Source organism: Stigmatopora argus, chromosome 11, assembly GCF_051989625.1.
Source record: "Stigmatopora argus isolate UIUO_Sarg chromosome 11, RoL_Sarg_1.0, whole genome shotgun sequence".
Taxonomy (NCBI): domain Eukaryota; kingdom Metazoa; phylum Chordata; class Actinopteri; order Syngnathiformes; family Syngnathidae; genus Stigmatopora; species Stigmatopora argus.
Window position 1 is genome coordinate 6,083,243 of NC_135397.1, and position 17,131 is coordinate 6,100,373.

At 38.4% G+C, this 17,131-nt stretch overlaps 2 protein-coding genes across 13 annotated transcripts in view; one reads left to right on the forward strand and one right to left on the reverse strand.

The window, feature by feature from the left end:
• The window catches only part of LOC144084422 (protein jagged-1b-like), a 165,200-nt gene extending 161,037 nt beyond the window's left edge, over positions 1 to 4,163 (forward strand). For all 11 annotated transcript variants that reach the window (XM_077612824.1, XM_077612835.1, XM_077612833.1 and 8 more), the window contains 4 exons: positions 168 to 407; positions 1,034 to 1,174; positions 1,265 to 1,406; positions 2,126 to 4,163. In XM_077612824.1, coding sequence (XP_077468950.1) covers positions 168 to 407; positions 1,034 to 1,174; positions 1,265 to 1,406; positions 2,126 to 2,616 — 1,014 coding nt within the window. In that variant the 3' untranslated portion in view covers positions 2,617 to 4,163. The remainder of the gene's footprint in view (positions 1 to 167; positions 408 to 1,033; positions 1,175 to 1,264; positions 1,407 to 2,125) is intronic.
• The window catches only part of slx4ip (SLX4 interacting protein), a 31,132-nt gene continuing 17,635 nt past the window's right edge, over positions 3,635 to 17,131 (reverse strand). For both annotated transcript variants that reach the window (XM_077612854.1, XM_077612853.1), the window contains exons 7-8: positions 5,662 to 5,768; positions 3,635 to 5,579 (exon numbers count right to left, since the gene is read on the reverse strand). In XM_077612854.1, the coding sequence (XP_077468980.1) occupies positions 4,943 to 5,579; positions 5,662 to 5,768 (744 nt within the window). In that variant the 3' untranslated portion in view covers positions 3,635 to 4,942. The remainder of the gene's footprint in view (positions 5,580 to 5,661; positions 5,769 to 17,131) is intronic.

Here is a 17,131-nt window from a genome sequence, read left to right on the forward strand (position 1 = left end):
GAGTCATACAAAAAATAACAAATGTAATAGAACAGTAAAGGGAGCTGAAACATGATCATTTAATTCAATTTAATTAGCATAAAAGAGGCAGGAAAACACAAACAAGACTTGACATGCTGAAACATTTCTGATGGTCCTAATTTGTGTTCTTACTACTTTTTGTCCAGATGTTTTGTGGTCCAATAGCGTGCCACCTTGGCAGCAAAGGCCGAAGTGGCTGTCCTTCGGGCCAGAGCTGCCTCCCCATTAGAGACGGCCACTGTTTTGTCAAACCCTGCCTCGGACTCGGGGAGTGCTGGCGCCCCGGTCCGCTTCCACCGACCCCCAAGTGTCACCCCAGCTCCAGCTACGAGGACAATAGCTGTACCAACATCACCTTCACCTTCAACAAGGACATCTTGTCTAGGGTGAGTTATCCCACTTTTTAATTCATCTTCAAAAGGGTTTTTAACCTTTTTTTTTTTTTATTAATTACCACATGCCCTGTAACTGGTTCAGTGTCTTTGACAGTGATGTAAATATATTACAATTAAAATAATAAACAGTTAGATTAGAGTAAATGCTCGGTTAAAATTCTAATTTAAGGCTTTGATGTCACGTTTCAGGGTAAAAATGACTTTTGCTTTTGAATGGAGTCTGCCAAAATTGCAGTATAGATTACATTAAACTGTATTGTACGGTAACTGCACATATCTAGAATAATATCTAAGCCAAGTTAGGGTACCACCAAGTAAGTAAAAGCGCCACCTCTCCTAAACCCGCATTCATCTTTTTGCGAGTGGGCTTTTGGGACGCTGCCAAATGAGATTAGTTTCGGTATCACTTGGCTCGACGGGGAAGACTGGCGACTGTCGCCACATGTGCTCATCACTCAAAAGACACGACAGCAGATAAAGGCACAAGTTGGTGTTCTCCCATCTCAACTCGTTAGCTTGGAGGATGTGTGCCGAGCCGCCTCCCACTTCCTGTTCGGGCCTCGCTTTTCTATTTGTCTGAACATTTTGCCTCATTTTTATTTTATTTTTTTGCCCAGGGTGTGCAGAGCTTGACGGTGGAGAATGTGTGTAACCAGCTGAGACGTTTGTACCTGGTGAAGAATTTCTCCTTGGAGCATTCCGTGTCCATAACCTGTGACCCGTCGTTCTCGGCTAGCAACGAGATCCACGTCTGCATCGTGAGTGCAATTTACGTCAGTGTTCGGGTTTGGCCGTGTTGCTTGGAAGTGAAAACGTCATCTTTTTTTTCGTCTTTCCTGCGCTTGTAGTCGACAGAGGAGCATCGTTTGGACCGGAGTCCCATCAAAGAGATCACCGAGCGGCTAATCGACGTGGTCAGCAAACGCAACGGGAACAACACCATCATCGCGTCCATCGTGGAAGTGCGCGTGCCGAGCCCCAGCAAAACCGGTATGCTTTTTTTTAAATTCCATTTTTACTTTATTAAAAAAGAAGAATAATTACTTCAATTTATTTTATTACAAATTAATTTGACACTTGCATTTATAGTTAGTTTTTTGTTTTTGTGTCAATATTTTTTTAATTTAAAATATATATTTAGTTTTTTATATAATTTAAAAAAAATAGTGACATGACAAAGTTCATATTCCCTGTAGTTTTTCTTTTAATCTTTTTTTGCATTTCGAAAATAACATTTTTTTGCTGTTAATTGAATAGATCTATTTTATTCATGGTTAATGGATTGGACAGGTAGCTTTATTTTAGAAAAAAACGCTTAAGAGTTAAAATAATCTGCTTGTTTAGTTTTAGTGTCCCGTTCTAATAAAAAAAAATTGGTGCTCCTCTATCGGCGCCGATGCGTTAAAAATAACCGCAGGCGGCGACGCATTCCTTCCGCCGACGTCACGTCAGGTGTAATTGAGTTAGACGAGAATTCGGTCCGTCCGAACGGGCCGGGGATGGAAAGAGCAGAGCCGCCGGGCTTTGTGCCTCCTAAGACCCCCACATGTCCGCCATTCATCAAGCCGGTGACAGCTCAAAGAATCCCCTCCCCCCCTGCTCGGGGAGGTCAGGTTGCAGTAACAGACCAAGTGTTTTGAAGCTGAACCCCCTCCCCGCGCTTTCACCCTGGATCCGGATGACCTTTTGAATTTCCCCCTTGTCTCCAGACTACCTAGTTCCCCTGCTCAGCTCCATCTTCATCGTCCTGTGGGTCCTCCTGCTCATCTCCGTCCTGCTCTGGTGCATGCGGCGGCGGCGGAAGCAGAGCAACCCGGGCGGCGCAGGCGGCGGGGGCGGGGCCTCGGCCGCCGCCGGCTCCGAGGACAACACCACCAACAACGTGCGCGAGCAGCTCAACCAGATCAAGAACCCCATCGAGAAGCACGTGGGCCTCTCGGTGGCCATCAAAGACTACGAGCGCAAGAACTCCATCATCGCCAACATGAGGACAAATCACCCCGAGGGGGACGAGGACGACAAGGAGAGGCACCTGCAGAAGGGCCGCTTCGCCAAGCAGCCGGCGTACACGCTGGTGGAGCGGGACGACAAGATGTCCGGCCCCAACTCGGCCGCCAGACACCCCAATTGGACTAACAAACAGGACAACAGAGACTTGGAGACGGCAAACAGCATCAACAGAATGGACTACATAGTATAGCGGACAGCCGCGTTGCCGTGCAACCGAGCCTTCGACGTCGGTGGCAACACCCCCCCGAGGCCCCCCCCGGGGGGCTCACGCGTGGCGTGGCGTCACGTCACGACCCTACGGTATTCTCCAATTTTTTTTCTTCTTCTCCCGCCCTCCCACTGCTACTTCCCCGTGTTAATTTAAGTTTTGACAAGCTGGCTTACACTGGCAGTGACGGTTGCTTTGGTCGGCTGGAAACACAAGGCACCGGCGTACCTTTCACTGTAGTATGTCGACGGCGAGAGATGTCCCAAGTGGGAGGGCCGGCAGCGAGGGCCAGCGAACTCTCCCGGTCCCGACGTCGGCGAGCCACGAACTCTACGGAGCCCACGTTTGGACTTCTGTCGTCATCGGCAACACCGAAAAAGTTAAGTTTACTCCGCTATATTTCAGCCCCGCCCCCTTCTCCTTTTTTTTATAGTTTGTGGACACGTGGAACGGGCTCCTGTTGTGATTGTTGTACAATGACTAAAACAACCCTGTTGTGTTCGGCACTAGAGCTAATCATCTTAGCGAGTGTTCTTTGAATTCTTTCTAGTACCGTTTCAGAAAAAAGTGCCTTTTTCGACTTTAGACTTGGCCACTGTCAAATGAGGAAAAAAAGAGCAAGTTTATTATTTATTGTTATTTTGGGGAGGGGTGGGAGGTGGACAGGTAGATGGGCGGCGGGGTGGGTTGCTTTAAATGTCAGCCATGGCTGCCAATATGAAGAATTTATGTTGATTTAGAACATGTAGATATGTACATTTTTTTTTATTAATCATTGTGTATATTTGATTTATTAATTTAATAATCAAGAGCCTTAAGATATCATTCCTTTTTATTTATATGTTCTGTCTAGTTTGAAGGTTTTGATAGCGGCGGAAGCTTACCATTTCTTTCAATGACTCTTTGTTATCTCCACTGCGTTCTATAAAGCCAAAATGTCAGAATTTCAAAGGCAAACAAACAATGGGCGTTTTGGGCCTGAGACTTTTTTTTTTTCTCGTTTTTTTGTTTTTTAAACGCAATTTGACATTTCATTTGTTGCCAGGACATTGACTGAAGGCAAATGCTTGCTACGAGGCACGGACGTACGTGGTGGCAGACATATTGCTTGCCATCAGACTGTTAATGAATTTAAGGGAACAAAAGCGGCCTTCAAAGTTTGACTCCCATTTTCAAAAGCGACGAGTGGGGATTCCCATCGTAATACGACCGGGCTGTGAGTACTTGAAGGGTAAGTAAGTTGGTTGGACGTGGGAATCCTGTCAAAATTGGCAATAAATACACTGCCTCCCTTGACAAGTCATTGTTTGCATCCTTTCTGTGCACATTTCATTTTAATGAGGCTCTTAAAAAGACAAACACGGTGATCTCGTCTGCTAACTCTTTGGAGATGGCGGCAACGTTTTTGTCCGTTCTTTTTGACTTGTTTGAACTTGAGAACAATGTGTTGATCTGGCAATATATTTTTGAAAGTTGTATTTATTAAATATTTTGTATGAAAAGAGAATTAAAGATGTCTTTGTTCTGGACAGTGTGGAATAGTGTCGTTTTCTCGGGGTCCTGCTGGTTTTTGCGGCACACCGTGAAAAACGGGGGGACTACTGTGGAAATATTTTTTAAGGAAAATATTTCCGCAGTAGTCCCCCGTTTTCCGCGGTGTGGCGCAAACTGCAAAAAAACGGGGGAATAATGTGCAACATTACTAAAAAAAATGCTAACATTTCAATTCTTTGCATTTGCAGGCTTCAAAAGTGAAAGACTCCTTTTGCTTGGATTACAAATGAAGAAAGGGGCATGAATGGAAATGATGTATGAATGAAAACGCTCAAAAAATTAGAAGAAAAAAAGAAAAAACAAACAGATGAGCTCGAGTTGGAAAGAGCCATCAATCAGAGCGAGAAAAGTGGACAGTTTACAGACACGTCGGAGCCAGTATTTCAGCCTAAAAGCCATGACGTACTGCGCGGCTCCTGCCTGTCTGAAATCCCCGATCTTTAACACAAAAACCCGAGTCTAAACTCCAATTAAGGGTTTTTGACTTTCATTCGCAAGCCTCTCTTGACCACCGCTACTTATGGGTGGAGGCGAAGTCTGTTTCAAGTATTTGACAAAACATAACTCAAAACGTATCAATTATGTGTGCCGTAGCCGAACGAGCTGCATGTGTGGCTTTGTGGGAAAAAGAATAGACATTGTAGTAAAAGGCCATGTGTGCATGCGTCGCGACGTTACCCTTTCATATCCGGCGGCTTAGCCGAGGCCGCGTGGCGTCGAGCGTTTGGACCCTCACCCCCGCTAGTCCCCCCCCTCAGGACCTCTTGTGACGTCGTAATCTGGAGGTTCTGGGCACGTCTTTCCTTTCCTCCGGCTCGCCCGCGGATCTGGAACCAATAGAGGAGCGGGAGGATGCGAACTTGACAGATAGGCCCCTTCCACTTGCGGCCAGCCTGTTTTGCTTCGTCTGGGCGGTGTTATTGCTTGCCAGGGGGAGCCTCTGGTCCCGTTTCCCTGGAGTAAGCGGCTCCACTTCCGCCGTGGTTTTCTCGAATTCGGAGACCGGGAAAGCCTTGGAAGGAGGAAGAGAGTCGTCTCGGGGTATTTGCGTGCTGGACTGAGGTTGGGTTGCGGCCGGAGGGCCGGCCGGGCCTGTCCTCATGGCCTTCGGTGGGCGAGGGTCTTGCCAATCGCTGGGTTTGCTCCTCTTGCTCCGCCTGGTTCCCGGAAGGATTTCCTGGGGGGACAAACCTATCGAGGGTGAGTCCGGAGAGTGGATGGTGTTTGAGCTGGGGACCGCCGCGTTTTGAGGGGGACTTGAATTCAAAGTTCTCCCAAAGCCGGTGTCACTATCCAAGGAACTCTGTTCTGGATTTCCGAGCCGGAGCTTTGCATTTTGGTCTTGGGTTCTTTGCTCAATCTTCTCTTGCTGGACGTCAGATATTTGGGCTCTGAACGAGACAAGATAAGGACATAGTCGAGCGTCCCATCTGAGCGTAGGGGTCGGAAAGTTCTGAATTAGATCATACTTACACCTTTTGAAGCACTGTCTTCTTTATTTTTGCGGCACCGTTGAAAGACTCTGGGATTTGTCCGTCTCTGGAAAAATATTCCGATCTGCTTTGTTCGCTCAGCTCGGTCTAAGGGGACAAAAACAATCCGTGTCAACAAAAAATATTATCCCTGGCATCCCTGGGAAACTTTTGGATCCAGCGCAGACAGCTGTCATATTCTGGCAGTGTCAGATAAAATTCAACAAAACGCAGTCATGTCTTTTTTTTTCCAAAAGTTGGAATGCAATTAGATCAGTCACGGAGGACTGTGATGGATGGCTAATTTGATGCATGTACATTTCAAAATTTTAAATAATGACCATGTATAGTATGTCTTTTTTGTAAAAACAAAAGACCATGTATACTAAGAAAAAAGGCTTACTATACATGGTCATTTTTAAAGGAAAAAAGCCTTAGTATGCATGGTCATTTTGTTAACAAAAAATCCTTACTAAACATAGTCATTTTTTAAGGAAAAAAAAGGCTTACTATACATGGTCTTTTTTTTCAGAAAAAAAGCCTTACTCTACATGGTCATTTTTTAAGAAAAAGGCCTTACTATTTATGGTTGTTTTTTAAGATAAAAAGCCTTACTATATATGGTCGTGTTTTAAGAAAAAAAAGTCTTACTATACATGGTCATTTTTAAAAGAAAAAGCCTTACTATACATGGTCATTTTTTAAGAAAAAAAAAGCCTTACTATACATAGTCAAAGCCTTAGTATGGCCATGTATAGTAAGGCTTTTTTCCTTAAAAAATGACCACTATAGTAAGGCTTTTTAAAATTAAAAAACGGCCATGTATAGTAAGGCTTTTCTCTTAAAAAACGACTGTGTATAGTAGTTTTTTTCTTAAAAAACGACTGTGTATAGTAAGGCTTTTTTCTTAAAAAATCGACATAGTATAGTAAGGCTTTTTTTCTTTAAAAAATGACATAGTAAAGTAAGGCTTTTTTCTTTAAAAAAATACATCGTATAGTAAGGTTTTTTTCTTTACAAAAAACGACATAGTATAGTAAGGCTTTTGTTCTTAAAAATGACCAAGTGCAGTAAGGCTTTTTTCTTTAAAAAACGACATAGTATAGTAAAGCTTTTTTTCTTAAACGACCATGTAAGGCTTTTTGTCTAAAAAAAAAAACTACATAGTATAGTAAGGCTTTTTGTCTAAAAAAACTACATAGGATAGTAAGGCTTTTTTCTTAAAAAATGACCATGTATAGTAAGGCTTTTTTCTTTAAAAAACGACATAGTATAGTAAGGCTTTTTTCTTTTAAAAAAACGACAGTATAGTAAGGCTTTTTTCTTAAAAAACGACATAGTATAGTAAGGCTTTTTTTCTTTAAAAAAACGACATAGTATAGTAAGGCTTTTTTCCCTAAAAAATGACATAGTATAGTAAGGCTTTTTTTCCTAAAAAACGACATAGTATAGAAAGGCTTTTTTCACTAAAAAAACGACATAGTATAGTAAGGCTTTTTTTCCTAAAAAAACGACATAGTATAGTAAGGCTTTTTTCCCTAAAAAACTAGATAGTATAGTAAGGTTTTTTTTCTTAAAAATGACATAGTATAGTAAGGCTTTTTTTCCTAAAAAACGACGTAGTATAGTAAGGCTTTTTTTCCTAAAAAACGACATAGTATAGTAAGGCTTTTTTTCCTAAAAAACGACATAGTATTAAGGCTTTTTTTCCTAAAAAATAACATTATAGTAAGGCTTTTTCCCCCCTAAAAAATGACAGTATAGTAGGGCTTTTTTGTTAAAAAAATGACATAATATAGTAAGGCTTTTTCCCCCTAAAAAACGACATAGTATAGTAAGGCTTTTTTTTTTCAAAAAAATGACATAGTATAGTAAGGCTTTCCCCCCCCCTAAAAAACGACATAGTATAGTAAGGCTTTTTTTCCCTAAAAAATGACATAGTATAGTAAGCCTTTTTTTCCTAAAAACGACATAGTAAAGTATGGCTTGTTTCACTAAAAAACGACATAGTAGAGTAAGGCTTTTTTCTTGAAAAAAAAAACAACGTAGTATAGTAAGGCTTTTTTTCTTTAAAAAAAACGACATAGTATAATAAGGCTTTTCCCCTAAAAAACGACATAGTATAGTAAGGCTTTTTTTCTTAAAAAACGACATAGTATAGTAAGGCTTTTCCCCTAAAAAACGACATAGTATAGTAAGGCTTTTCCCCTAAAAAACGACATAGTATAGTAAGGCTTTTTTTCTTAAAAAACGACATAGTAAAGTAAGGCTTTTTTCTTAAAAAAACGACAGTATAGTAAGGCTTTTTTCTTAAAAAACGACAATGTATAGTAAGGCTTTTTTTCTTTAAAAAACGACATAGTATAGTAAAGCTTTTTCCTTTAAAAAACGACATAGTATAGTAAGGCTTTTTCCCCCCTAAAAAACGACATAGTATAGTAGGGCTTTTTTGTTAAAAAAACGACATAATATAGTAAGACTTTTGTTCTTAAAAAAAACGACCAAGTGCAGTAAGGCTCTTTTAAAAAAAAAAAAACGACATAGTATAATAAAGCTTTTTTTCTTTAAAAAAACGACCATGTATAGTAGGGCTTTTTGTCTAAAAAAACGACATAGTATAGTAAGGCTTTCCCCCTAAAAAACGACATAGTATAGTAAGGCTTTTTTTCTTAAAAAACGACATAGTAAAGTAAGGCTTTTTTCTTAAAAAAACGACAGTATAGTAAGGCTTTTTTCTTAAAAAACGACAATGTATAGTAAGGCTTTTTTTCTTTAAAAAACGACATAGTATAGTAAAGCTTTTTCCTTTAAAAAACGACATAGTATAGTAAGGCTTTTTCCCCCCTAAAAAACGACATAGTATAGTAGGGATTTTTTGTTAAAAAAAACGACATAATATAGTAAGACTTTTGTTCTTAAAAAAACAACCAAGTGCAGTAAGGCTCTTTTAAAAAAAAAAAAAAACGACATAGTATAATAAAGCTTTTTTTCTTTAAAAAAACGACCATGTATAGTAGGGCTTTTTGTCTAAAAAAAACTACATAGTATAGTAAGGCTTTTTCCCCCCTAAAAAAGGCTAGGCTTTTTGTAAAAAAAAAAAACTACATAGTATAGTAAGGCTTTTTTTCTTAAAAAACGACATAGTAAAGTAAGGCTTTTTTCTTAAAAAAATGACAGTATAGTAAGGCTTTTTTCTTAAAAAACGACAATGTATAGTAAGGCTTTTTTTCTTTAAAAAACGACATAGTATAGTAAAGCTTTTTCCTTTAAAAAAACGACATAGTATAGTAAGGCTTTTTTCCCCCCTTAAAAAACGACATAGTATAGTAGGGCTTTTTTGTTAAAAAAACGACATAATATAGTAAGACTTTTGTTCTTAAAAAAACGACCAAGTGCAGTAAGGCTTTTCAAAAAAAAAAAACGACATAGTATAATAAAGCTTTTTTTCTTTAAAAAAACGACCATGTATAGTAGGGCTTTTTGTCTAAAAAAAACTACATAGTATAGTCTAGGCTTTTTGTAAAAAAAAAAAACTACATAGTATAGTAAGGCTTTTTGTCTAAAAAAAACGACATAGTATAGTAAGGCTTTTTTCCCTAAAAAAATGACATAATATAGTAAGGCTTTTTCCCCCTAAAAAACGACATAGTATAGTAAGGCTTTTTTTCTTTTAAAAAACGACATAGTATAGTAAGGCTTTTTTTTCCCTAAAAAACTACATAGTATAGTAAGGCTTTTTTTCCTTTAAAACAACATAGTATAGTAAGGCTTTTTTTCCTAAAAAATGACATAGTATAGTAAGGATTTTTTTCCTAAAAAACGACATAGTATAGTAAGGCTTTTTTTCCCTAAAAAATAACATAGTATAGTAAGGCTTTTTTTCCCTAAAAAACGACATAGTATAGTCAGGTTTTTTTTCTTAAAAAAAAAACGACATAGTATAGTAAGGCTTTTTTTCGTTAAAAAACGACATAGTATAGTAAGGCTTTTTTTCTTAAAAAACGACATAGTACAGTAAGGCTTTTTTCTTAAAAAACGACATAGTATAGTAAGGCTTTTTTTTCCTAAAAAATGACATGACATAGTATAGTAAGGCTTTTTTTTCCTAAAAAAATGACATAGTATAGTAAGGCTTTTTTTTCTAAAAAATGACATGACATAGTATAGTAAGGCTTTTTTCCCCAAAAAACAACGTAGTATAGTAAGGCTTTTTTTTCCTAAAAAACGACATAGTATAGTAAGGCTTTTTTTCCCTAAAAAACGACATAGTATAGTAAGGCTTTTTTTCCCTAAAAAACGACATAGTAAAGTAAGGCTTTTTTCCTAAAAAACGACATAGTATAGTAAGGCTTTTTTCCCCAAAAGACAACGTAGTATAGTAAGGCTTTTTTTCCTAAAAAAATGACATAGTATAGTAAGGCTTTTTTTCCCTAAAAAATAACATAGTATAGTAAGGCTTTTTTTCCCTAAAAAACGACATAGTATAGTCAGGTTTTTTTTCTTTAAAAAAAAACGACGTAGTATAGTAAGGCTTTTTTTCCTAAAAAACGACATAGTATAGTAAGGCTTTTTTTCCTAAAAAATAACATTATAGTAAGGCTTTTTTTCCTAAAAAAAAAAACGACATAGTATAGAAAGGCTTTTTTTTCTTTAAAAACGACATAGTATAGTAAGGCTTTTTCCCTAAAAAATGACATAGTATAGTAAGGCTTTTTTCTTAAAAAACGACATCGTACAGTAAGGCTTTTTTTCCCTAAAAAACGACATAGTAAAGTAAGGCTTTTTTTCCTAAAAAACGACATAGTATAGTAAGGCTTTTTCCCCAAAAAACAACGTAGTATAGTAAGGCTTTTTTTCTTTAAAAAAAACGACATAGTATTGTAAGGCTTTTTTCCCTAAAAAAACGACAAAGTATAGTAAGGCTTTTTTCCCTTAAAAAATGACATAGTATAGTTAGGTTTTTTTTCCTAAAAAACGACATAGTATAGTAAGGCTTTTTTTCCTAAAAAATGACATAGTATAGTAAGGCTTTTTTTCCCTAAAAAATAACATAGTATAGTAAGGCTTTTTTTCCCTAAAAAACGACATAGTATAGTCAGGTTTTTTTTCTTTTAAAAAAAACGACATAGTATAGTAAGGCTTTTTCCCCTAAAAAATGACATAAGGCTTTTTTTCGTTAAAAAACAACATAGTATAGTAAGGCTTCTTTTCTTAAAATATGACATAGTATAGTAAGGCTTTTTTTCTTAAAATACGACATAGTATAGTAAGGCTTATTTTTTCTTAAAAAAAACGACATAGTATAGTAAGGCTAAGAGAGTTGGAGAATAAATCTGACTTCTCCTTCTAGTTGTTGCTGTGGTCCAGTGGCAAAAACATTGGTTCAGAACTTGAGGTGGGAATCAAGAGTGAGTTCAATTCCACTCTTTGCAATTCTTAAATTGTTTATTGAGGTAATGAAAAGGATAAATATAACTTCCAATCATTTCATTTCAGAAGTCCCTGTGGTCCAGTGGCAAGGACAATGGGTCAGAACTCAATTTAGTGGATTTGACTGCCGTGTGGGAGACTGGGGTTCGAATCCTGCTCTCGTTTGACTGATCATGACACTATGTAGTTCAGTAAATGGGTAATCCTTTTTTCATTAAAATAAAGACTTAGTCATTTTTTTCAGCAAAACAATTATGTTCCGGTCAGCCTTCGGCTGACCGGAAGACAGTTGGGGGGGGGGGGTTCCTGGTGGTGTTCGACAGTCGGCCTTCGGCCGACTGCCGACACCATACAGTCGTTGACTGGCGACACCGGGACGTGAACCCTCGACACCCACGTCGCAGGCAGGTGACTTACCCACTACACCACGAGGCGGCCCGCCTATACATGGTTGGAAGTTATATTTATCCTTTTCTTTACCAAATAAACAATTTGAGAATTGCAAAGAGTGGAATTGAACTCACTCCTGATTTGAACTTGAGTCCACCTGAAGTTATGACCCAATGTATTTGCCACTGGACCACAGTGACTTCTGAAATGAGTTGATTGGAAGTTATATCTATCCTTTTCACTACCTCAATAAACAATTTGAGAATTGCAAAGAGTGGAATTGAACTCACTCCTGATTTGAACTTGAGTCCACCTGAAGTTCTGACCCAATGTATTTGCCACTGGACCACAGTGACTTCTGAAATAAGTTGATTGGAAGTTATATCTATCCTTTTCACTACCTCAATAAACAATTTGAGAATTGCAAAGAGTGGAATTGAACTCACTCCTGATTTGAACTTGTGTCCACCCAGAAGTTCTGAACCATTGTCTTTGCCACTGGACCACAGTGACTTCTGAAATGAGTTGATTGGAAGTTATATTTATCCTTTTCATTACCTCAATAAATAATTTGAGAATTGCAAAGAGTGGAATTGATCTCATTCCTGACTCCCACCTCAAGTTCTGAACCAATATTTTTTCCACTTGACCACAGCAACAACTGAAAGCAAATGATTGGAAGTTATATTTCTCCTCTCTATTACCCTAATAACATTGGAAAATGATTTTAAAGATGCCAGTGGTGGATTTGAACTCACTACTGATTTGAACTTGTTCCCACCTCAGATTCTGACCCAATGTTTTTGCCACTGGACCACAGCAACAACTAGAAGAAAAAAGCCTTACTAATACTATGTCTTTTTTTTTTTTTTTTAAATAAAAAAGGCTGACTATGTCATTTTTTTTAAAGCCTTACTATTCTATGCTGTTTTTTAAGAAAAAAAGCCTTAATATACTGTGTTGTTTTTTAAGAAAAATAGCTTTACTATACTATGTCGTTTTTAAGAAAATAGCCTTACTCTTACAAGGTCGTACTTTTTAAGAAAAAAGCTTTCCTATACCGTGTCGTTATTTCAAGAAAATAGCCTTACTCCACAAGGTCGCTTTTTAAGAAAAAAGCCTTACTGTACATGGTCGTTTTTTAAGAAAGAAAGCCTTACTATACTATGTCGTTTTTTAAAGAAAAAAGCCTAACTATAAATGGTCATTTCTAAAAAGAAAAAAGCCTGACTATACACAGTCATTTTTTTAAAAGAAAAAAGTCTTAGTATACATGGTCATTGTATAGTAAGGCTTGTTTTCCTTAAAAAAATACCATATATAGAAAGGCTTTCTTTCCTTTAAAAAATGACTATTTTTCTAAAAAATGACCATGTATACTATACATGGTCATTTTTTAGAGTAAAAAAACTTTACATACATTGTATAGTAAAGTTTTTTTACTCTAAAAAAACGACCATGTATACTAAGGCTTTTTTCTTTAAAAAAGAGATGACCATGTATAGAAAGGATTTTTTTTCTTAAAAAATTACCATGTATAGTAAGGCTTTTTTCATGGAAAAATTACCATGTATACTAAACCTTTTTTTGTTAAAAAATGACCAAGTATATTAAGCCTATATTAAACACATAGGTTAAAATAACATTTTACATTGCTATTTTCTAAAGTGGTTAGTAAAGTCAATGTGGCCAGCTATGGCTTGGCAACGGTCGACAAACGCACCGAGGAAAATGATTTATGACAGTTCCATGTCAAGAAGGAAGACTTGCATACGCGAGCTTGAGGGCATTGTTCGAAAAAGGATTATATGGTGCTGTTCTTTTTCTTGAATCGGATCATTGGGCCTCCACAAACACAATGTTGTGGTAAAAAAAAAAAACAGAACATATTGAGATTAAACAGCAGTCTTTTCAGACCGTTATGATATATAATGGATTTTAATTGCCTTTGAATAGGGCACAATGAGCCACATAAAACAATGTCCACCCAACACAATGATAATTATGAGAAAGGAGTGGGTGCAGTCAATTGCCCAGCAATGAATGCCGCGATTTGGGATTTCGTCTGTTGGCTATGAATAAGCGGCGCTAAAAAATACACTTGAAAGAAAAATCAACAAGAAGCCAATGGGAGGTTCTCTGAGAACATTTGAACTCCTCTCTGTTCCTGTCAATGCATCTTCAAAGAGTGAGAGAGAGGAAGGAAAAAGAGATATTGGATATATATTGAGAAAGAGAGAGGAGCGATGCAGGACAGCCAAAACAAAAAGTGTTCCTCAGCAGGGGTGTTTGGGAATTACGCTTTGGAGCAATTGGAGAAGTGAGGGAAAAACAAAAGCTATGTCATGCATGTGTCAAAAACAACACAGCATTTATGACCAAGAATGTTGCTTCAATTGCATTCACTGGGGTTCTTATCAGGCCTTAGGCTTGCGAATTCAAACAAAAACTAAAACTTGGAGCTCAAAATCTTTGATGAAGATGATATAAAGCAGGCAAGGAGAAAAACTGGAGCCTGTCAAATGAGCAGACCTGCAGGCCAATGATGATTCAAACAAAATGAAATGTTTGAATCCCTAATACAATTGGAGTTTTGAAAAATTAAGTTATTGCTTTGGGTTCAAATGCATAGCAAGCCTAGATTAAAAAGGCTTGAATTGGCACAAAACACAGCAGCTTTAGAAAGTCTCCCGCAAAGAAAAGAGTCTGACCCAAGAAGAATGCCCTGTTTGTCTAAGCTCACCGCATCTCCGCAACAGCAAAGTCCACGAACATGCACGGCGTGCACGGACTTGCCGAAAAGTAGAGACGGGTCTTATCCCTTAAACAGCGAGATTTGTGGCTACGCCCCTACTGTACGGATTAACGTAAGCCGACCAGTATGCGCCCACGTTAGGCAAAACAATCTAGGCAGCGACATGAAACGGGACGCAACCACGTGTCATCCATCCCTCCCCGGGCCCGGCCCAGGTGGAGAAAATCGCATGTGCCGGTCCCTTGGGAAAGTCGCGGCGCTGGCTGTTGTGAAACGGGAACAACTGAGGCGTGCTGAGGTGATGAGTAAACACAAAAGCCTGTCCAGAGCGCAACAGAAGTAGGTAGGGGGGACTGGAAACACATCTGCTCTCCCTTTGATCCAAAGTTCTGCAGCCCAGCACGCCACTCACCTCCACTGCCCACTCTGCGCCAGACTCCAAAACAACGGCTACGATCCTAAACACTTGCTCTTCCTTCCCATGCTGCCCTACCCATTGCTGGTGCTGACTCACTGATAGGTTCACCATAGGAGCAACTCTTTAAACAACATTTGCGTGGTGAACGGTCAAGCGAAACTCTCAACAAACGGTATCTCGCGTGCCCCAATAACTGCACTCGTGGACTACTTTTAGGTGAATATGACAAAGATAGGCTTTTACTCAAGACATTGAAATTGCCAAAAATCCATCTCACGGTCTGCAAATCCATCACAACTGTTCTGGCTTCGATCTTAATTGGAGTCTATAGGATGAGAATGCTTATTGGTCATTGTCACATTTCAGTCATCTCGCTACCATACTTTGTCTAATTTTAGCCAATAAAAATGTAATTATCTCCGGCACCAGGTGAAACATATATGCGTATCAGATCAATATGTCCGTTTGTTTGTGGTGAAGATAATTCAAGAAGGAATAAAGGGATGGTTATTAAACTTGCAGGATATCTTTCGTAATATGAACCGGAAGAGCTGACCACATTTTGGGGTAATGAGGTCAAAGGTCACAAAGGTCAGAAAAGGAATTTTGTAATAAAGGATTAGCCTATAACATTCAAATTTGCAGGGTTGGTGATATGCTGAGAAAATTGAGTGAATACATTTTGGGTCATGTGAGAGATAGAATTTGAATTTGGCTGATTATAAAGAAGTCTGCTCTAGTTTTCTTCTAGCATTAGTCGGATTTTTCAATACTTAAAGATAATGACGATATTTGGATTATCATCATCAATATAATAGCGGCTCGGACAAGAATTGAAAAGAAGTCTGAATGTCCCTGAGTTGTTTACAATTTGCATGAATCTCAAACTGAGAAAAGATATCCGAAAGAACAGCCCGTGTGATGCAAACAACTGTTTGGGTTTTTCTTTCCCCAGCCACGTTAGAGGTTAGTAGAGTACGAGGTCCACCACAAGACTCCCATCAGCCAATCCCACTGTAAGTACTGTATGAACCACATCCTGAGGGAAATGCCATCAACAGCGCTGTTTCCTTGAACTGGAAAAGTTGGTTATACACTCAACCTTTCGCTGATGATTGAACTCCGCTAAATATGTTACAATTGGCGCTTTCATTGAGAGCCAAACTGCAGAGAGTGCAGAGATGTTTCAAAGGGAAAAAACAGGGGAAAAAAACTCCTAGAAAGCAGCAGGCCGTTGGTCATGTATTGTAACAGGAGAAATGGAAGTCCTTGATGTGGGTGCCAAGGTGAGAAGCTACACCAGCAATTCTCAGAATACACAAGGGATGTTAGGATCAAATGAGCACTGGGTAGATGACTGTTTTCCCCAATATGAATGGACAAGAAAGAACTTGAGGAGAGTAGGATACTGGCTAAAGTGTAACATGTCGTTTGCAGCATGAACACAAACCAAATGAAGTTTTTTATCGACCTATTGGAAAATAGTATTTTAAATCCAGATTACATTTCACTTGTATATAAATTCTCCAGATTCTGTATCTTGCTAAGGATTATGACAGTTCTTAGGGGGGTCTGACCATTAGCTATTACGGTGTACAAATTTATTCCTGAATTAGTTCCCCTGCCTTAGTGTAAGAATTTGATCCAGACAAAAGTAACTCAAAGAATTTTTTCTAACCATTTTTGTGTCTGTAAACATGAAGCTCATGTGACTTGCCAAAATGTTCCCATTTTGTCAAGTCTTTCAGAACAACACTTTCCCAGACGTTTTGTGGCATGTCAATAAGCATTCTTGCAATTTCAGTCTCCATTGTGAGTTATTCTTTTGTTTGATACGAGGCCACCAACATTTTTGCCTGAGCAGTGGGTACATGTAATATATTACTGTCACAATATGGAGGAAGTTAAATTGGTTTCAGCCTTCGAATATTGGTAAGTAATCTAGAGTCAAACGGGATAAAGCCCCAACACACAGAGATCAAAACACTCAAGTACTCTGCTCAGAAAAAAAATACTGCACTGCATTGCTTTGATGTGCCTTTATCTAAATCCTCATCCATTGCGCTATCTAAGGAAGGAGTTAAAACTGAAGTCTCAAGAAAGCATGTTTCAAATGTTTGTTTACAAGAAAATTGGCAAAATAATACCAATCAACTGGCGTAGAAGTTTCCCGTTTCAGAGATCCTTTGATTGCGGCAACTCCCCCAATAGAACATTATGTCATGGCTTTTGGGTATGGTAATTTATTCCCAGGCCAATTTCATGTTTTTTTTCCTGTGTTTTGATTTGGCTTTTGACTTAGAGACCATACATTTAAGACCTTCTAGGGATCAGCACATCGAACTAAGATATCTATGCATCAAAACTCCTCTTTAAACCCTTGACCAACGCACTAAACATGAAATTAAAGATAAAAAACAAACAGAAAAAGAAGTGTTGCCCTTTTAAGTAATCTGATATTATGAATTGAAGATTTAC